The following is a 22589-nucleotide window of genomic DNA, read 5'->3' on the forward strand; positions in this document are numbered from 1 at the left end:
CCTGCACTTTAAGGTATGCTTAAGTATTCATTTGATTGTGTTTTTTACATTCAAGAAAAGCATAGAAAGAAGTTCTTAGAGGAACTTCTTGTTGAAGTTCTCCCTGTATGCAGGAAGGTAGCATATTAAGAAAACCAATGCATTATGTCTGGGACGAGCAATGGATTTTTGACATCAGAGGACCGAGGCATCTTTCACACAATCCTATCTACATTCCCGAACGGGAAAATCTTAGAAGGAACATGCTGCGTGTTTTCTTCATTACTGACTTTGGTAGATGAGATCCCTTTGTTCAGATGGAACTGTATTCTGTCAGGATGGCTATCAGCCCTGGCAAACTTTCTCCTCTCCTGAAAACTGGCTTCTCTTGCATCATCACAGTTTGAATCATCTGGTTTATATTACTAACGTATTTACTGCACACTATGGAGCATCTTGTATTATCCTGGTTCTTTGCTATTTTTGGCACAGAATTGTTTCAATAATGTAGGTAACTCAGCTGGAGTGGGGAGAAAGAGAAGATAGGCTTTTAATGATCCAGTCTGTAATTCTACACAAAAAATGACCAACATACACTGAAGGAAATTTTCTTTGTTTCTCTCCACGGGAAACGAAGGACAGGCATTCGGGCACCATTGCGAACTTCAAAAATAAGAACTCCTTTGGGGCAAACTCCTAGCTGAATTCCAGTCTGAGATTTTTTCTCTGGCAACACACGATGAAAATGTACACCATATTCTGTCAGCCTTTGGCAAATCTACCAAATAAGAGAGAGGAAGTCGGGGGGGGGGGGCGGGGGAGAGAAAGAAATGTATGATAATTGAGAATATTGTGAGATCAAACGATTTTGCAGTGGTTTTACAGGGCACGTTCTGCTCCATTCATAGGTTGCCTTGCAGTTTACATCACAATGAAGTTGGTTACACATTTTATTTCTTAATTCCTAATTTTGATGAACAAGAATGTACAATCTTTTGGTGACTGAGAGCCACATTTAACATTTTGGGGCAAGACAACAGCAGTAGTGGGCCGGGCAATGAAGAAAAATGGGCAGGGCTTTTTCACAACTGGGCTGATTTAAGGATTTTCTGTTATCCCTTGGATTTATTTATTCCTTGCTATTTTCGTTTAGACAGTCTGAACTTATTTTAAGTTTATAGTAAAGTTTTGGGGGATTTCCTGCAACAAAACGATGGGAAAGTATCCTGTCAACTTTCAACAATTCTGATCAGAGGAGTTTTTAAGGACCAGAAAATGGGTTCTGGAGATTCTGCAGGGCTCTTGGAACTGTAAGCTGCAGCAACCTACTGTTAAGCCATAATAGCCCATTAGACATTAGATGGAACCACCTATGGGACAACTCTTCACATACTGGGAAAATAATAAATGAAGGGCTAATGCTAAGGACTGAAATTCTTGGGCTGCTGCTTATGGCCCACATTCCAACAAGCATCCCCTTGGCCTTGGAACTTCTCCCCTACATCTGGTCATTTTGCCCTCTCTTTGGGGGCATGACAGTGGGGACTGGGTTCATACAAAGAGAAGAGTGTTCAAAACATGGTGATGCCTTTAGGCATTCCAGTGGAGAAATTGTTGATCTGAAATTTTCCCATCCTCAATATTATGAGTCAGTACAGACAATACCTTCTTTTCCCTGTGGGTCAACTATATGGTCCTCTTCAACAACTAGTGAGCTACTAACTCAATCAGATCTTTGTATTGCTGTACTAACTGGGTCAAAACACAATACAAAATTTCCATCCATTGGCCAGATGGACAGCGATCAATATGGCTTCTACTAGAAACTTCGGCCAGTGAGCATTTGGGAAGTGGGTTCCACATTAAATCTTGGGCAATGAGTTTTGTCATGGCGAGGCATGCATTTTCAGCAGTTCTTTTCCTTCACCTTTTTCTTGGAGGACTAAATAGGCAAAATGGAATCATTGATTGGGTTTAAGTGCTCCTGTGGCATGACTAACCAGGTAAAGTTAGTTTACCCTATGCTTGAGCTGGTTTGTTTAATTATAATTAAAGTAATTAACTGATGCAGTTAACTAAGCCCTTTTCAGTATTTCATAAAACAGTAATATCTCCACTGACATAGTTAAACATGTTGTGGAAAAAGAGGCTTTGTGTGGTCAATATCTATAGAGAAATCTATGTCTGCAAATATGTGAGAGACCCCTTGTTAATTTAGACTGCAGGAGAGGGTGACCAACTATTTGTACACAAGCATCTCCCTGTCAATTGTTACAGATGACTGTTCTGGGCCCTATTAATCTGAAGAGTACCCAGCATTTCTGAGAGGAGTAAGATCCACTTGGCTTTCTCCCCCTTTTCATTAGAATAGGAAAACCTTTATGAAAACACCCAGAATTTCTAACCTTCAGAAATTCTATTTCAGCTTCTTTTTCAGAAGCACCTGCATATGTGCTATGCAGCTTTGGCAATTCTTCTTTCACATTAGATAGGTCCAGATTTTCTATCACTCTTGCTGGCAAATAGTGTTCTGTTCTGAAATAGGATAGGCCATGTACCTGCAAAGAGAAGCATCAGAGTAAGACTGTAAGCCAGGGCCCTGATCTAAGCTAGCTGTAACTGGATGCTATGCCACTCTGATAATGGTGGAGTGGCATAACCACAGGTGATGCAGGATATGAAGCACAGCTTCCTTGGAGTCATCTACACCACTGCCAAAACCTCCCTACCCAATTGTTAGTCCTATATGATTTTATTATTTATAATGTTAAATAAAACCCAGACATCAAAAAGGGGTGATTACATCTTTCTGAAAACTGCAAGCATAGGCTTTTCAAGAATTCAGCTTTTATAGAGGCTCCTGATTGCAGTGATGTTAAAACTGCACAACAGAATACTTGAATAAATAAATAAATAAATAGATGCTAGTATGCTGCAACGAATAATTAAACTCCTAGTTAACAGACCATTCATGTACAAGGAGGTTGTTTATTCTACATTTAAGCAGCATGGCTTATATCTTTCTTCAACTGTCCACATCTGTTAAGAGTTGGCAAAACTCCTTCTCCTGAGTGTACTCTACTGGAGTTCATATAGAAACTGCTTTTCTTCTGAATGTTTTTGTGGTGTATTAATTCAGCACTACAAACCTGATGACAGAATCAGGATGCTTATGTCCTTCGGAAAGACTTTCTTCACACTGTGTTCTCTTCAGTTCGTAAGATAGCAAGCCAGACTATAGATATAACTAAACAGAGACCACAGGCAAAATGCTTATCTATAGCTATGATTCTTTGAGTAGTCATCAAGGTAGTCATGAAACTCCCATCCTTGCTCTGATTTCCTTTGTATATCACTGTGGGGGTTATAACTGAATGAAGTAGGAAAGCAGGAATCTTGCGTATGCGTACATTGGTGGGACCAAATCTTTAACTCTGCTTTAGAAATTTCTTGAATCATGTTCTGGGCAGGCCCAGAATCCATGTATTTGATTGTATAGGTCACCACTCAAAGTATAACTTTTACAGATAAGAAACTCATATTTTCAAAGTGTGTGGATGAATTCAAAATAATTACCCTCAAAAAAGGGAGAATGCTGAATATCTGAATGAGCATCTCTGTTTTTACCTCCTTTTATCCACAGAACTGCCCACACCATACTCTGTCTCTACCTCAGGTGTGTTCAGAATTAGACCTTGCATTCATTTGAAAGAGATCATTTGTGGAATTTCTGCACAGTTCTGGGCATTGTATGCAAAATAAAATAAAATAAAAAATTTGGGCTACTAGTATAAAATAAGTTTTCGACTCCCAGGCTTCATTGCCTGTTCTGAATGTTGATCCAGATGCTCCAAATCTCAAGAAATTTTAGTGACATTATGAGAGCTTTTGCAACTGTGACATGATGATGATTTTAATAGTTATTACTTTGTACAGACCAAAAGCTTTAAGCATTTTTTAACAGCTTCTGGAATGAAGTATGAAATAAGTGATTGAGATCAGAAGTTTGAAAAATAGTTGCCTCACTATTAGTTAAATTTGAATCTGAATGTTTTCTTTTGGCATAAACAGGAAACCTCAGTACCATCACATTTGTTCCACAAAACTTTGGCTTACTTTGGCTTCAAGACCCTAAATGGGAGAAGTTGTTGTAATTTCTGATATCAGTTCTATGGCTATAAACCAACTCAGTTTGGAAAACCTTTGAATTCTTCTCTTCTGCTTCACAACTACACATTTACCAAACCTAATACAGGACATTTATGTACCATCCAAGCCAACTGAGATGTACTAAACTACACAGCAAGCATAGGAATCAGGAGCTTGCCAGCAAGTGAAAATCTACTTACTTCAGCTTGATAATCTCCATATTCTGCCTGGAGGGCCAAGGAAGCCAGCAATAAGGCTGTTTCATCATCACAATGTATCTTCTCTTCTAGAAGATCTTTCCTTAACTGAAGGTAGTACTGATGATACGTCAGTGCGTGCCTAGAGCATACCAAAAGAGGATGAGGAGAAGAAATAAACAGAACACTTGATACGGAAAAAATGAGCGTACACAGATTAGCTCAAGGTGATGATTCCATTTTATACTATGGTCCTTTTGTACAACATGGTTAACTGGATCATGTGGAAACAGGTTAAATGTATTATGTGCATGTATTCAATTCTATCTGGTAGGGTGGTTCAAATGTTATAGCAATACGCAATCAGCATGAAAATACATTGAGCTGGCAGGGAAAAGTTTAGTAACTCCTCCACTAAATTTTCTCAGTTGCCTATATGGAATTCATGCATATGCTATCATGGAATTCCTGGCTGTCAAATGTATGATTGTCAGGCTATTAACTGAATAACAGGCTGGGATCATCCCTTTGTTACCATTCCCCTTCTGCTGCTTTGTTACCTTCCCCTGCTGATGAACAGAAAACTGGAACAGGATCACCGTAACTTTGTGTGAAAGTAAGACTACTTGGGAGCATGTTGGCTTCCTCAGTAAAACATGCACATGGCAGAAGAATGACTTAAAACACAACGCAAATATACTCACTGTATCAGACCAATATCATCCACAAAGAACTTAATCCGGAAGAACAAGATGAAGTTGACTGTGTTTTTGTTCTTTTTCTTGGGTTCTTCTTTCCAGCCATCAGGAGCTACTTTAGTAAGCTTCAGCTCTGGGTCGATGAAGAAATACTCATGTTCTATCATCAAAAGATAAATAAACATAGAACATTCATAAGACATTGCAGCTAAGTCGCTCTGCTTGGGTGATATATCCACAAACACGAACTGTCTCCCGAATATGTGATCTGTAGGTTGTAATTCTACAGAAAAAAGTCAGCCTCCATCTTACTCAGAGGAATTTAACTGGGATCAGGTATGTATAGGATTGAGCTATCAGCTGTTTTTCTTAATGCGTGCAGATTTAGGTGCAGAAAACAAAGCAAAGTGGATAACAGAAGAATTTCTGAGGGCCATGGCAGGGACTGATTCCCATGTATACATACAGTATTTACCACAGGCTGATGAGTTTTCTAATGGCTGCCTGATGGCCCAGAGAGTACCTTCCTGGAACCCTCAGCAATGATCTGCTAGCTGGGGATTCTTGAAGTTGAAGTCCACATACTGAAGGATGTCCAGGTTGGGGAAGGCTTGCCCAGAGAAGATTTCCCTCCCCCGGTTGTCTCCTACATTACCTCCATCATGAATGATCAAGCTGTCAATTCATTTATTGTTTTTCCAAGAGCAGCCACATTTACCTGTTTGAATCAGGATATTGTGCCAGACTTCAGGTGGGGGCAAGGAAGGAAAAAAATTCTTTCAGGTCCTTCCCATTTTCCCAATTTAAAATTATCTTGAAAATGCTATTTGAATGGTAACAAAGACATATGGGAAAAACTTGTGTTCACATATGTTTTTGCTATGAGGACAAATAGCAGGGGATTTTTCATCAATAAAATGGCATAGAAAAAAAAACACAATAATTTCCCCTTTCTTTACAACACTGTCTCAATTCAAACCAGCTGTTTCTATTATGGGAAATAAACCTAGAGAGAAAGATGAACTTGTGTATCTCAGTCATAAAAAGTAGTCTGGTCCCAAGAAAACATGGGATTTATTTCTGTGATCAGTAAGACTCATTCATACATGTAAATTACCATTTGATCATCAAGTGAAAAATATCCAGGGTAATATAATATTTTTCTCACCTTTTAAAGAAGCCAACCCAAACAAGTGATGCTCCACTAAACCAATATGGGCAACTACCATATCAAATACATCTTTGCATACGGTCTTGGTATCACAAGTCAATTCCAGTCTTTGCCCACTTAAAAGCATGATGTTGACTTTCCGACGATTGTCTTCATTCTTCCCTTTCTTGTTCTGTTTTTCAAAAAATAAAAGACTATCAACAATGACACAGAATTGCATACAAAGGACCATAAATTGTCAAAAGTGTCCTTTAAAAAAACATAGCCACTTTCTAACATGATACAGCTCAGGGGAAGTCTCAATTTATCAAAAATATTTTAAACAGTGATCTTACTTTTTGAAAATAAAATTACACACACAGATAGATAATAGTCCAGTATGGAATTTATATTAATTAGGACTACATACAGTATTGCTTTATTCATGGCTTTGCTTGCCACATACCTTTTTAAAATATACACAGAAACACATGACCAGGGAAGAGCAGAGCAGAGCAGAGCAGAGCAGAGCAGAGCAGAGCAGAGCAGAGAAGTCCTACTATCTCCCACTACCAGAAACCTGAAGGACTGGGAAAAGCTCAGATAGAAACTGATGTGGTTCAAATATTACTGTGAATATACCCTATTCATACATTCTTAACTAACATGAGAATGAAAACAGTATTTCAATATTCACACTTCTCTGAATTTTGCAATGAATTCTCTAATCACAAAAATGTGTACAGTCAAAATCATTTCTACAGATCCATTAGAAGTCTATTCCCACATGTCCAAGGGCACACAGGCTCCAATCTCTCAAACTGCTTCATTTTTAATAGCTTTAATAATAACCTTAATAATAGAGCAGAAAACAGGGCAGAAGGATGAATAACTGCATCAAAGAACCGTCCGTCACGGTAAGCAGCTTGCTTTTGGTCTTGATGCAATCCCATGTATGGTAAGTAGCAACTTTACTAATGGAAGCAGAGGCAGGATTGAAGAAGCCAAAGAGTTCAGCACACAGAAATGTTTGTCTTCAGGAAAACTACATGAAAATGTACCTGCTAGGCAATATTTTCTGTACGAAAATGCGTACATTAAGAAAGAATTTGCATGCAAATTACAGAGGCAGAAAGTGTTTGTCTGTGGATCTTAAGGAAGCTGAAATGGAAAGAGGCTGAAATTTCTGTAGGTCCATCCTCAAGGAATCTCTCTGCCTGGTACCCTTCAGCACTAATGCCATGCAGATCAAACAACAGGCTCTTCTGCATCACCAGCTAACTGTGGCAGAAGAGGCTTTGCTAACTATCTCGAGAGGACATAAACAACTTCAACTCACTCCCAACCTAACCCAAACAGCACCTGCAATCCTATTTTTCTGTTCTAGTTTTAAAGTAGTGCTTTCTACCTTATGCCAACACAAACCTTGCCATATGGACTGTCTGCTTATTTTGATCTAAGGTTTGGGGTAGTCCTGAGCCACTGTTTACCAAGGCCATTCTGCTTTTGGCAGTGGGAGAGTCGGGCCTTCCCACTGTACCAAACGACCACCTTTCCCACTTTTCCTGCCAACACTGCCAGACCTGGCATCAGATTCTTAGGCTACTGGCACTTGGAGGTGTGGCAAGAGAAGTGTGCAGGGGAGGGAGGATGTGGCTTTTAGATATCCCTCCACCCCCTATGGGAAAATTTCTCATCTAGCCCTGGAGAAGTCTGCCCAGTAGTGCCTGACCTGTGGAGGTGAGCAGATGCATTTAAACATATGCCCAGTGGTGCTCTGGAAGATTGCTAGACACATTTATAACATATATCCAGCACGCTTCCAAGGAACTGTCAAACCCATTTTAAAAATCTGCACCACCCTGGGGACAAAGGACTGGAGCATCTGATCTGTAGAAGGGGGTAGCATTACCAAGGGGATGGCAGCCAAGGTAGTGGCTTTCTTTTCTCCCCTGGCAAGAAAAACAGGTGAAGTGCTTCATCAGCTGCAACCTCCCAAGATAAACTGTGGGGAGAGGTGGGGAGTTTTTTGCTGCCAGTGTTCCAATCCCATAGAAGGATTCATGGGATCAGAGAACTGGCAGCAAGAGAGTTGCTTCACCCCATTCTCTGCTCCTCCCCACTTCTCTTGCCCTGGGGTGCCCCTCTGCCTTGCTGAGGCCGAATAGCAATCAATAGTGCATCCAGCATGTTCTCTGCTGGCCTATGGACCATAGAAAAGCATTTTAGTGCTACAGTCTAGAAGGGCTCAGACTGGTTGATAAGATGAACTAAACCACCCAGAATTGCTCTGCAGTGAGATGGGCGGTGACAAATCTGAAACATACACGAATGAATGAATGAATGAATGAATGAATGAATGAATGAATGAATGAATGTTCAACAGTCCTATAAGGCGGTTTCATATACTCCACAACAAAATAAGTGTTATCTGAATTGGACAACATGAAAGACAAAGCAGGTTGTCTTCCCAATCTCTAAAATTGATTTTAAAAGCTCATGATAAATATTCCACGTGGAGCTTAAAATTCAGAGAAAGCTAAACCAAGGATTGCCTAGAAAAATTAAAAAGAACAATGAATCCACTAAGAGAAGTCAGGCATGTTAAGAACAGACATAAAGGAAGGATTTTATAGGAGAAAAAAACATAAAGCTGCCATACCATCAGATCACTGCTAGTTATATCGCTACTTATGACAGTCCATTTATAGTAGAGATCTTACCAAAATTGATTTTGGCAGGTCCAAAGAGGTAAAGGGTTCAATGGTAGTTTTTACAAACTCAGGACCAAAGAAATTCTGCAAATCAGAGAAACTCATTTTAGTATTCAGCCTCCATAAGATAAGCAGTCTGTTCATTTAACAAATAAATGGTGTTTCTGTAATTGAATAATTGCCATGTAAAACCTGATGCTTTCCAGATGGGCTGGGAGGATTACTATACTTCTAGAACTTCCCATCCCAAGAATTTATTTGGAAATTCTGGAAATTGTAATCCCAGTGCAAGGCATTAGGTTGAGGAAATATAGAAGCACAAATAGTAATTCAAGCAGCCATCTTCCATCACGACATGGAAGGATGAACCTATATGAAGCTGTAACTTCTACCAGAAATATGAACTATTTATATCTGTATGTATTTATATTTAAATATATACCATTATCCAAAAGATGCAGCTACTCCCTCAGATATAATTGATTTTCAAACCTTCTAGCTTTGGGGAAGCATATCCATATGGCTACTATAAACACATCAAAGCATTTCTGAGACCTGCATGGCCTACTTTTGCAAAGCGCTGCCCAGATAATTCATGTTCATCATCATTCCAATATTTCTCCAGTGGAGGAAAAGCAGTTGCATTGAGCACATTTCTTTGAGGCATGCTTACCTGCCAATATTAATATTCTAATTGAGTTGTTCATTAATCAACTTTTTTTTTTAAAAAAACCACAGGTCTTTCTCAAACATAATCTAAACTGTGTATGGGTGAATTGGAAGAAACTTATGTCAAGAGCAACAGAAGTTGGAAACATTCCAGGACAGTACTGAGTCATTGGTTCCCCATTTTTCATTATTTTGGTGTCAAAACTAGACAGCACGGTGCACTTGCTTAAACCATCTCTGTTACTGTTGGGGCATGTAGTAAGAATCTCAAGAATCTCCATAGAAATAACATTTTCTAAGACAGAAAGGCTGTAATGGCCTATTAGGACAACAACCATGAAATAAATAAAGAATTATACATACATATACGTATACATATACATACCACACTCCTAAATGTTATGCATTTGTATGAATACATTTCATTCCAAGCATGGACACAGAATATATACTGTGAGAAGGAAGTCAAATTCTTCCCCCCATGTCAGCAGAAAGTCAGAGCTTCCCATTTGTCTTACCCTACCATTGTTTATCTTAACAGCAAACAAGGTATATGACTAAATTATAGTAAGAATGGGCTCACCTAAAAAGATTAAAAACATAGCAGGAAGAATCAAGGGTCTTCTACCCCAGCCCATAATTAAAAAACTAAAGATCTGGCAGGAAGGGCCAACATTCCTTAAACCCAAAAAATCAAATCATAAAAAGATTTCTTCCCAAAGATATCTACATTCCAGTTAGACAATACCAGATAAGGCAAACACAGGAAACCCCAGGTCAGTAGGGTGCCTGGCCTTAGAACACTCCTCAGTCAATTGCTCCCTAGTCAGTTTCACCAGCACTCTCTCTTAGAATCCTAGCTAATTACCTTTTCTAAGAAATCCTAGAGGACCGGTTTCCCTTTGCACCTTTTAAGGATCTTCCCTATAAAAGGGGATTCCTGGGAAGCCCCATGAGGAGGCCCTTCTTGTGTATCTGGCTCTCCAAAATAAAATCTTCTCTCTCCTACAAGCAACCACCTGTGTGTTTATTCCCAGCTCCAAGATGAACCTCGTAAGTTTGCATTCTGACAATACGTTAGCACCAGACCCAAGTATTATTAGAAATGACTATTAACCTTTATAAAGAATTAACTTTTGTTCATTCAAGTGTACTGCTCAACAACTTAAAATAAGAGAGGGCAACTGATGACTCACATCTGGTTTCCAGCCATTGTTTTGGGACTGCCCAAAATTGGGCCACTAAAAATTGTCAGTCAACTGCTAAAAACAAAACATTGCTACAGAGGGAGGGAGAAGTTGAATTATGTGTTAACATCTCCAATCTGCTTAGCACGCCTGTTTTTTTCAAAGATGCATTCCCTGGCCCATCACTGTCTTAACATTACCCTTAGCTTCCTTTGTGTCATGGCTGTTTCCAAAGCAATTTCTCTTAGAGGATCCTTTGTCATATCAAGCACGGTCGGTCTCACTATGTCTCCAGAATAGAGGCTGAGTCGAGATTGCCGGAGAGCCATTTTAGCTTGCAGCTGCATCATCTCCTCCTCTTGGCGCTTCAACATTACTTCTTGGCTCAACAGGTTGTCTTCAAGAGATGCTTCATACTGCCTGTTGTTGAAAAGGAAAGGGGAGAAAAAAATCTGACTGCCATGACGAATGAATGAATGGCTCTGTAGCAGAGTATAACAGAAAACCTAACTTGTAGACATGGAATCATAAAACTGTGGAGTTGAAAGAGACCTTAAAGATAATCTAGTCCAAGCCTTGGCAATGTGCAGGAAAACCAGTTAAACCATCCTTGAGAGATGGCTATCTGGCGCAGTGTTTCTCAACCACAGCCACTTTAAGAAGGGTGGACTTCAACTCCCAGAATTCCCCAGCTAGCATGGCTGGCTGGGGAATTCTGAGAGGTGAAGTCCACCCTTCTTAAAGTGGATGAGGTTGAGAAACACTGGGCTACCCACTTCTTAAAAACCTCCAGAGATGAAGAACTCAGTCAATCAATTTTATTTCGGTCATAGAGCAGCATAAATGAAGAACTCACAATCTCTGCAAACAGACAGTTCCATTGTTCAGATCTTACTCTCAGTAAGTTTTTCCTTTTATTTAAGGTGCAAAGTAACTTTGGACGATAAAGATAAATATGGGGAGAAGAACAAGATCTTTTCTTTTTTTTGTTCTTCTTGCACCTTCTTAGCTGATCAAAAGCTGATCCTAAGCATTTTTCCTCAGCAAGAAAGGTGTACCTTTTAGGTACTGGGACAAAGACCTTTTAGAGTAGGGATGGGAGATGCAACATTTCAACTTCTGATGCTTTAACCAAATACTAGTTACAAAATCCATACCATGCATTCCATAGCTGCACATGTGGCTTTTTTCACTACATATATACTGTATGTAGCATATCTTAGTAAAGAAGCGGTGGCCAGTCTTGGCTTTCCAACACATTTATGTACAGAATTAAACTAGAATTGCAGCTGATTATTCACTCTGAGGTTGTAAGCTAATTATTACACAGAAGTGCCTTCTATTTAAATATGAAATCTTAACTTCTAAGAATCCCATAAAAGCCTTCCTTAACTTGACGGACTAAGGCTTCAGGTCAGCCTACAAATGCAACTCAACCCCTGAACTTTTTGGTTTGCCTTCTTAAGTCAGAATATAGGAATTACTTATTAACTTGGCACTGGCATGATTACCAGTCAGCTGGAAAACGAGTCTATGCAGAAGAAATATTTGTCTCTTGTATTCACTGAAGCATTGTTGCATATACTGTTACTACCAAGGTTAAGGAATGGGTTCGGTAATGCAGAATAAAAAGTGAAGCAAAAGTTCAGAGAGCAGAAAGACCAAATTTTGGAATGGCATAAGGTACACATTTAACCTACAGAATGAAATAGCTCAGAGACCCATTGCTTTGGGGACACAAATATATTAAGGAGAAGACTCTTCAGCACATTGCTGTTAACCAAAGTTTACCTTATATAATATCTTTTATTTCTTACATTCATCATTTTTTCCCCACAGCCTACATTTTGTAAATAGTACTGTTTGGTGGGCAAATAATAATAATAACGATGATGATGATGATAAATTTATATGCTGCCCTACGGTCAACCATCCTGGGCAGCATATCACTTTTCTGTGTTGCAGAAACAACCTTTGCATGTTCAGCTTTTAGCAACCGCATACACGTGCAAAAATCCAGGGTTTGTTAAGAAAAGAGACACAATTTAACATGAAAAATGAACTGTAATAAACCCTTTACAACATAGTTAGATCTTGGCATTTTATCTGCCTTCTAATTTACCCTGGTTCTTTTCTTCTTCAGAAAACTGTCTTTAAAAAATTATACTGAGCCCAGGGATTACATTTGTGAAATGGAAGGAATATTTACATGTGTATAACTATTCCTCCCATTTCACAAATGGCCTAAGAAATTTAGAGCCTGAAGTGAACAAATATTATAATGGATGTTTGTATGAATTACATCTAATGCTGAAGGCATGCCTGAATAGGCTAAATTTAAAAATAAAATATATTGCTTGAGTGTCATTTTTCATGAATTTGCAAATGGCTAACAGCTGGGGGATATATTCCACACAATTCCAAATGTATGTGCTTGGTTTCGTTTCCCCCCCCCCCCCCCCATTACTTGATTTTTCCAGTAGAGCTTGTAAAACTTTTTGAACAGCAGCTTTTGCAGGATTATTAAGCCAGCTGAGCCCATGGGCTACAGTGAATATTATGGTGAATAATACTAATACATTAGCATTTCTGATTAGCTGATCTTATCTCAGAATACTGTGAATTGGAGCAAGAAATAAGTAAGTTCTCTGATGTTTCAAGGCGTTACAGAAGGAGTATAAGCCACCTATTGCAGTCATCTTGAATCTGAATGGCAAAGAAATGATTAAGAACTGGAGTAAAGGTTGCAGCCAATATGTGAGTTTCCTGTGGGTGGATAAAGGGTGGGGAGATTTACAACAGAAGAAGGTGCAGCATAAAGCTATTTATGTTGGCACTGAGATTTCAACAACTTGAAGTTTACCACACTAATAATTCTCCTGTTTTTTATACTTGCACCCACCTCCACCACCACACACAGAGTTTCTCTAAAAGGAGTCACAATGCTGGAAAACAAATGAGATTTTTTTCCATACCCATCTCTATCTCAGTTTGGTCCTTTCTGTTTTATTTGGCTTTATCAATCTTCATGAATTCAAGGACAACCCTCTCCAGGAGTTCAACAGCTTATGGCAACAACTTAAAATTTAAATGCACTCTAAATGCTAGTTGATTTGGCTTTAAGCTTGAGTATAATATTTAAAAGAGGATTTCGCTTATTTTACTGAAGTTCATTTGTAAAGTTGGCAATTGTTGAATGGTACCACCCATTTGGGGAGATGCAAGGTTGGAACTTTCATTTCTAGAACAAGCCAGCCAGGCAGGACAGAACCTTTGGGCATGCTTTCTGGCCCACCATGTCCCTGAAGAATGCTATGTAGGGTTAAGGTTTTTCAAGGAATTTGGAGCTGAATGTGGTCACTGTCATTCTTCAACCTTCTTTGCCAACCCAGAAGGCTTGCTGGATAGTAACGGTTGTCTCCTGTCTCATCCTTTCTTAAAGGGATTAAATATCCAACAGGGACTCCTGTTGCAACAGTCCAGTTGCCCTATTCCAGGGGATAAACAATATTTTCACAGCAGGAGGACAATTTACTTGAAAGGCAGTAAATGAGTATACTTTTGAAGGATTTGTTGCTGCACTTCTTTCTAAGTGGATATATTTGCCCCGCTGGTACAAAATGTTACTACTTGAATGTTTCTCAAGAAGTGCCTTCTGAAGGATACATGCTCTTTGGCATGCATAGCCTGACTATGCAATCCCAGTGAAGGACATCCAGCTTCCTTTCGTTAATGATACCTATGGCACATCCACATAATCATTGGCTGTGTCTTCTTACTTGGTAGCTCATTGGCACTGTTGTGTGAGCCTCTTCACTGCCTCTCTCTGGAGTGGAGGAGGACAGACATTCTACACTGCTGCCCAATGAGGGAGCAGAAAAACTAGGGTGATAGCTACTACCCCAACTTCTCCCCTGTCCTTACTGACTCCTTGCTGTATTGCTTTTGCAGGGACTGCGGAGAGGACAACTCCCAAAGTCTCTGAAAGCATGGGGAGATGGTGGCAAGATGCTACAGACTCACAGCTTCTGGAAGGCATGAGTCTGTAGGCAGGTGGAAATCACAGGATGAAGGAGGAAGTAGGAACTCTTACCAGTACAAACTGTCTATCCGACAACTCCAGAGGAATTGCTGCAAAACTGTCTTTATGGTGTTTCCTCAAGAGCATGAGCTGAACTGAAAGTTAACTGGCTCACTTTATGAAGAGTTCCAGGAATCCTATAGTGTCATGTGATCCCGGAGAGTGGCACAAAACCCAGATTGGTATGGGTCTTGTATGGAGAGGGCCCTAGGAATAAAGCCTAATTAAAGAAGAGACTCAGCCATGGGTGTGGACTGCATCAGCTACTCAGGTACACACTGAATGTAACACCACTTGTGCATTCACCGCTTGTGCATTAGGATCTTACTCTCAATTTTAGACTTCTGGCCTAGAATCTCAAGTTGCCAACCCAAGGTTCAAATCCAAAGACAGTCCTGAGAGCAGAAAACTGATAGCATTGCAGATTTGAAGAGAAGTTCACAATGAGCTCAGTGAATAACCTGTGATTGATCAATTGTCATAGATTGCCCCAAGCTTCCCTCTAATATTTGGGACAGGTGATCCATGGCTACTTTGCATGTCCTCCATATTCCAGACATGTATTTTATTTCTGTATCTGGCAAGGCCATTCACTGTGGATGTTGAGAGAGAAGGCAGTGTGGTGATGGTTGTAAGCAACATAAAAATATTCTTTATTTTGTTGTAGACAAATCTATGTACACCCACACATTTCTTACGGAATGAGTCACAAATATTTCTGCCTTAGACGTTACCTCAAACTGGTGAAACTATGAGCTCTTCAAGTCTGTGCAAAACAAATGTATGTGGGATATCAAGACACATTTCCTAACTGTAAAAACAGCTACAGTTGGGCAATGTAACACATTTGTCTGTGAAACTGTAGAATCTTCTGTCCTGGACTTTTGAAAGAAATTAATGAAGATCTTTCTGGGACTGGCTACAAACAAAATAGTACTATAAATTATAGAATATATCAACTGAATATATTTCTTTGTTATACTTATATCCCATCTTTCCTCCAGCAGCTTACAGCAACATATACAGCCCTCCCTCCTCCAATTTTTTCCTCAAAACAGCAACATTGTGAGGTACGTTGGGCTGAGAGATTGACTGGCCCAAACACCAAGTGAGCTTCTGTGGCCATGATGGAATGCCTACAGGCCTGGGGACCAGAGAGGAGACAGTAAGACAGTTAAGGGAGGAAACAGGGCCATTACAAATGAGGTTATTAAGCCTAGGGGAGCGGGGAAAGTATGAGAAAGAGTCAGAAGAACTCTGCCTTAATATACTAGGTATAAGTCGTGCAGGAGAATTATTTTGGAAATCCACGTGGTTCTTGTTTCCTGAGTTTGCTAGCCTTGCAGGACTTGATGGGAATTAAGGATGGACTTGAACTTGCATCTCCCCACTCCTAGTCCAATAGCACTTTGGCTTCCATTTTGCTTCTTTCTCTTTACTTCCTAAAACAAACCATTTGCACATCTCTCATAAGGAATAATATATATCTTCAATTAAAGACTGGATAGTAAGAAACAGTGCAAGTTCTACATTATAGAAATAGTGCATAATAGAAAAGGCTAGGTTCTTGTGCTTATTCTCCATTCTATAACAAGCAAGTTCTGAAATTAGTCTTCCATATTAGGTATACAAATCAGACTTGCTTGAAGGAAGCTGCAATAGCCACTCATTATTCAACAATAATATGCATTTTATAATTACCTATATGGATGTCTTCGGGACTCTAATCTGATGACTGTATAGAAATCTGCCTCACATTAAATTAAGTCATTGATACATCAATGCTATTCACACTGCCCATTAGTGTTTTTCCTTGGATTCAAAGAGGGGTCACCTACCTGGAGATACCAGGGACTGAATCAAGAAATGGTCAACATTTGTTATGTGTGTGTTATGAGGGCAGCGAGGAATTTCAGGATTGGTTTCATTTGGAGTTGGAAATCTTGGGTTGATCAGCTAGGGAAAGTGAGCAATGTGCAGGATTTCGATGGGCTTAAATCTACTCTTTCTTTTGGGATGGGATCATCTTTCTTTTGGATAAATATCTTAAGTAGCTTTGTTCAAAGTGTTCGGTTATTTATATAAAGGCATTCAATACACCTGTGGATCTGGAAAGGAACTGTTACATTTTAACTCTGTGTCTTTTCTTTTTTTACCTCGATCTTTGTCCTTGCTTTCGACCTGATGGAGAAGTATCACTTGCTCTTAAGGAAGAACCACTGGACTCATCTTTCAGAGCTTCAAACCTCCTTACTGGCACATAAAAAAGAAACAAGGCAATTCATGATTTGAGGCTGGACAAAGATATTGTATTGGCACACAAAATATTCACTGATGAAAAAGTTACTTTTGAGGGGATCATACACATTATTGTGTCCACAGTGGCAAGATGGACAAATCTGGTGGTACTCAATGTTTCTTTAAAAAATTCCATCTTTTTCCATAGGAGCAGAAGCTTTAACAAAGTTGTACTGAAATATGGGCTAACTGTGCTGCCCGATGGGCCACTGTTTGTCTTAAGAAGCCAAAAAAAAAAAAATGTAGGCAAAGAGCAATAAGGAAGCAGAGTTAGATCTATCAATAGTCCTTGAGGATCTCTGCAGCAGACTTATAAGAATTTCTAAGTCCAATTGTCCAACAATAGCCACAGGACCCAGTAGAGATTGGTAACATGGTGCTCAAGACAACCAGAACACCCATGGATACATTTTTTGGCACCCACTAAGTTCCCTGCTTTTATTATTTTTATTTTATTAAGATTCTTTTAATTAAAAGGGGGGGGAGGGAAATGGTCATGCTGCAAAAGACCAGCTCTCAGAATTGTATTAATTTCCAAGAAATATTCTGAAGATACATATTGTAGACTGTATAGATATTCTTAGAAAACAAAAACGATAGTTGCACTCAACATTTGATTAGAAAGTGTGCCCATCTATCCAGAAAAAAAATTGATGATGATGGAAAGCATCGTAGGAGCTGGAGGTGACAACAGAAAGCAACCTTACTGTTTTGTTCTCTAATATATGAGAATTTTGTAACTGGTCATGCTCATGACTCTACCTGGAGCCTCAGTGATCCACGATTAATCACCTTATGGTCAGATTACAGCAATGCACTCTTCAGGAGGCAGCCCTTGAAGATGGTTCACAAGGAGCAACTTGGGCAGAACTCAACTGCCCTTCTGTGAAGTGAGGTCACTAAATGACTGAAAGTATCACACTGGCTGCTTGTGAGCTACCAGGTGCAAGTTAAGGTGTTGACAGTTGTCTATAAAGCTCTAGAGCCTTAGGACATAAGGCTGCATCCTCCAGCACACCCAGGTATGATCATCTGGGGAAGTTTTCTCAATTCCGGTACCCCAAGGGAAATTTGTCTGGCTCCCTCACTTTCATCTTTTAGATAACTACTGTTCACCCAGACATTTGCAGGATACCAGTCAATTCAAGGACCAGACTATATTTTAGAGTGCCCGCTGAGGTACTTTTTAAAAAAAATTAGATTGTTATAATTTTTGTGTTTATCATTTTTAAAAACTGTTAGTTTTATCATGATGATTTTATTTAGCACTACATGTACTGCCTTCTAGAAACAGCAGCATAGAAATAAAATAATAACAATGAACCCCCACTTTTGTATTATCATTCAATCTACTGCCAACCTCAGCTTCCCAAAAAATGTTAAGTATGGCTACCAGCCCCCCAAAACTTCTCCACCCCTGAGAGAGACCAAAGAACTATTTTAATTTTCTTTTTCTCTATCTAAGTATGAGTACTATCTATATATACCCATGCTTAAGCAGCAACCATGGAAAACCATCTTTAGAAATGAAAAAATGCTCTCAGCATTACCAGTGACAATGGAGCATCACTTCTGGCAAAGATCCACCAACTGAAGGCCAATTACCACATAACTCTTACCTTGTCTAAAATCTGTCTCAGAAGAAATGAGTGATGGGCTTTCACTGTCAGTGCTGCATATATCGCTATGGTAAGATTTATATTTCCGTACGTGCTCTGAAAGAATTGTAAGGAAACAGAAGAGAACAAAACTCATCTGGGGTTTAATGCAGTCACTGACTTCTTCTTCCACAATAGGAGTGCATAACTTTTTGCTGGTAGGTAGAGGGCTACATTATATATCCCATTATTAGTTGCGCTGAAAATTGCTTCTGGATTCCATGGGTTATTATGCACTGTCCAAAGTGAAAACATTTCCCAAACCAAAATGACCTTTTGTTTACCAAAGGCACTTCATTAGATATGTTTTGGATGAAATATTATCTAGTTAAACAACTCTAAAAGAAAGCTAGGAAGGAATACTGCCCCAAACAGGTATCTCTAATATTATGTTTGTAAATGTAAATGATGATTTTAGCCATCCGCTAAAATCTTGAGTGTCTTTGATGGAAGTTTTGTTATTATTTTCTTCTGTAAACAAGTATGTTTATAGCTGCCTACCTATAAAAGTCAATCTATTTTCAAAAGCCTTAATGAATTGAAGATACATTCTCAAACCTGACTAGAACTAGAACTCTAGATTCAGATGCACTTAAAAATAAATAAAATGGGAAGACCCTTGGCAAAATCATTTATCCCTTCTGTCATTTTTAAATAGTAATTTTATTAAAAATTACAGTTGCAACAATAAAAATTAACACAAACTAAGGAATAAAAAGAAAAAACAGAAGGTGCAAAAGTAGGAAGAAAAATGGAAAAGAAAGAAAAAAATAAGAATATAGTAAAGAAAAAGAAAAGAAATAAAGAAATAACTTCCCCCTTCATCATAACAAATATAAACAATTTTAGTAACTTATCACCTTCTCTTAAAATACAACAAATGATCTCTTCTTCCCATGTTCCATCTTTTATCTATAAACAAATCCTTAATGCCTTGTCATTTCAGTTCTGATGTCAGAAAAAGTCCATTAAAAGTTACCAAAGATAACATATCTATTTGAACAAATAAACCAACTTTACATTCCTTCCTTTTACTTCTAACAATCTTGATCTTTAGTCCCTTCAAATAATATCGTAGAATTTGATTTCTTTTCATTTTTTCTTTGTCCCTTCTCACAAAATTCTTCAAAGCTTTAACAAGCCTCTTGTGTAAATCCAATATAGGAAAATTATCCAGGTCACTCTCTTGGTTTCTTATTTGTATATACCTTTTAATTATTAAGACATCAGCTGCTTTCTTTTGTATGTTCAGTATAACATCTTTTTCCATGTCATTCTTGTAGCCACTTTTTAAAATCCACTTTCAGATCAGCCTCAATCTTGTCGGTAAACTTGTTCCTCTTCCATAAAATCTTTTAAACACAGTCTATCTATAGAGGCAGACACTCCTACAATTAACTTCTGGGTCCATTGTTCAAAAATATCCTTCAATATGTTCAATGTTAAAATATTTTGCTTCATTCTGCATTAGTAAATCAACTTTAAGTGTTCTTCTCTTTTAATTGTAAGCTTTAGTTCCTTCTAGTTCCCTCTAGTGTCCAATTTTTAAAGTCTTATTAAGTTTTTTAAAAAAAAGAATACAAAACATTTTCCACGGGAAGAATTCTTATAATTAATTCCAAAATCTTATTTCAAATTTATCTGGACCACTAGCGTGTTTGTAACTTTCTAAAATCAAAGTTTTAATTATCCTTTTGCTGTTTATTAAAAAAAAATGTTTTTTAAGTTCTTCTTGTATTTAAAATGCCTTTTGCTAAGGATTGAAGGAAACTCACCTGGTATTTTCAGACTTCTCAATCCAAAGTTCCTAATAGCTAAAAAGTAGTTAACAAGTTCTAGTAAGTTTATTTTATTTATTATAAATCAAATTTATATGCCGCCCATCTCATATCAGTAACTCTAGGTGGCTCACAAATAAGAAACATAAAAACATTTTAAAGGTACAAAGTTGCCTATTCCCTCATTCCCTAGAGCTCTAAACTCACTGGAGACTGCTCCTTGCAAGAAGCAACTGTCTCCTTGCAAGAAGCAACTATCTGGAGTACTTGTGGGTGATCTCAAGTCCCCTCCTTGTCCAGAGAGGAATTGCAAAGAGCCAGTCTATTTGCCAGCTCTTCATTCCACCGCAGTCGTTAGCTCCATTTTCAGTTTGCCATTTGTTCCCCGGAAGTCCCATCCCTTTCGTCACTTTAAGCAATTAAAGTGCAATTTTTGGAAGTCTCTAGTGCCTGTGCCCCTAGCATTGTGGGAGGCTGCAGGCAGTCCTAGAACCTACACAGCTCCATTTATTGAAACTGGATATTATTGTGGCAGCTTCTAGCATGAATGACTCTTTAAAACATGGTGTATAGTTCTGACAGCCTATTGCCTACTTTACCTGAGCTAAAATCAACAGATTTGGGATGGAACCATTTTGATAATCTACTTCCTCAATTCTTTCTTTCAAATGGAAATGTAAAATAAACAATGAAAGTTACTTAAAGGAAATAAAACTTTCCATCAATGTCTGCCTCCCTATTTCCTTTAACTAAGATTCAGCATCACAGCTGATTGTTTTCTAATAATTGTTAAGGTTGTCCTTCAGAGTTTGTTTAGAAACCAACTTGTTCTGATCTAGAAGTTAGGAGTGGCTTTAAATACTGTTAATTATCAGCAGCATTAATTGTCTTTTTAGATATTACAGAATTGTAGTTAAGCATAAAAAGACTGCAACATGCAGGAAAAAGGGCAACCAGAGAAGGAAACATATAATTGTGAATTGTCATGTCCTGGTTAGCATTTTGATGACTTTACAACAGCCCAGGGTCAAACTCCAAGCCAGAAATCTTTAGATCGAAACCAGGAAATTCATGCTCAATATTAGTTAACAGACCAGCCTTTTTGAGGATCATTAGGGTAGAAAAAGGGGATGTACATTTTAAAAAAACTTGGTTTGCATTTCAGCAGGTGTAAGATAGTAAAAACAAAATTCAAATAAAATAAAATAAAATAAAATAAAGATTTTAATTGAGTATTAATTTACTACAGCATAAATTATATTAATCAATTTTATGGTTTTTTCTTCTTTCCCTATCATAAATACACACATTTTGTCAAACAGACACACATCCTGACCAGAGACTCCCCCACTACAAATTACAGTGGAAAACCAGGTATTTTAAACTGGCATTGTTGAGAAGGGACTAGGATGTATATCCATTCTCCAAATTATCTGGGTCTTCATCACCCTTCGTGAAGGTTTTCTTTACTTCATGATGACCAGTCATCAAATTGGAAAAGGGATGGAGAGTTTGTGGTTCTAGGGCTGGAAGAGAAAGCTGGCAGAAACCTAGATGTGTTTAGTATTAAGGACACTGGCAACCCAGGTCTAAAGAATATGAAGGATGGCTCCTTTGGATTGTAATTTGGATTTTTTCCCTTTATAGCTAAATTAAATAGTGCTATTAGTTTAGCGAAGCTTTAAATAATCTGCTTTTACATTCTGGAAAAAGAAACATATGTTCATAAAAACATAGTTAAAGCGTTATTTTAAAATATGATAAAGCTATTTAAAAATATTACAGACATCAATACTTTTAAAAAATATTATACTGAAATAGCTAGGCTATTGAGAAATGTCACATTATAATTGGGCCAAAGTCATACAATATTTTTGAGATCTGGAACTATGAGGAGGTTGATCTAAAAAACAGTGTGCTTCTGTCCTCTCAACCCAAATCTTTCCCCCACAACTGAAGCAACAGCGCCCAATCCTGCCAGCTTGTTCACTAAGCAATATACTATATTCCCAGTCTAAAGTTTTACAGCTG

General features: G+C 38.3%; 1 protein-coding gene across 5 annotated transcripts in view; it reads right to left on the bottom strand.

The window, feature by feature from the left end:
* PTPN13 (protein tyrosine phosphatase non-receptor type 13) overlaps positions 1–22589 on the bottom strand; it is a 147611-nt gene that overhangs the window by 49161 nt on the left and 75861 nt on the right. For all 5 annotated transcript variants that reach the window (XM_088133097.1, XM_007420703.3, XM_088133096.1 and 2 more), the window contains 9 exons: positions 18742–18837; positions 16981–17077; positions 10944–11163; positions 8897–8971; positions 6192–6366; positions 5030–5183; positions 4329–4467; positions 2385–2537; positions 575–757 (listed from right to left, as the gene is read on the bottom strand). In XM_088133097.1, the coding sequence (XP_087989223.1) occupies positions 575–757; positions 2385–2537; positions 4329–4467; positions 5030–5183; positions 6192–6366; positions 8897–8971; positions 10944–11163; positions 16981–17077; positions 18742–18837 (1292 nt within the window). The remainder of the gene's footprint in view (positions 1–574; positions 758–2384; positions 2538–4328; positions 4468–5029; positions 5184–6191; positions 6367–8896; positions 8972–10943; positions 11164–16980; positions 17078–18741; positions 18838–22589) is intronic.

Source organism: Python bivittatus, unplaced genomic scaffold (assembly GCF_059951505.1).
Source record: "Python bivittatus isolate LINGU-HERP-01145 unplaced genomic scaffold, Pbiv_v1 ctg000070_np1212, whole genome shotgun sequence".
Lineage (NCBI taxonomy): Eukaryota > Metazoa > Chordata > Lepidosauria > Squamata > Pythonidae > Python > Python bivittatus.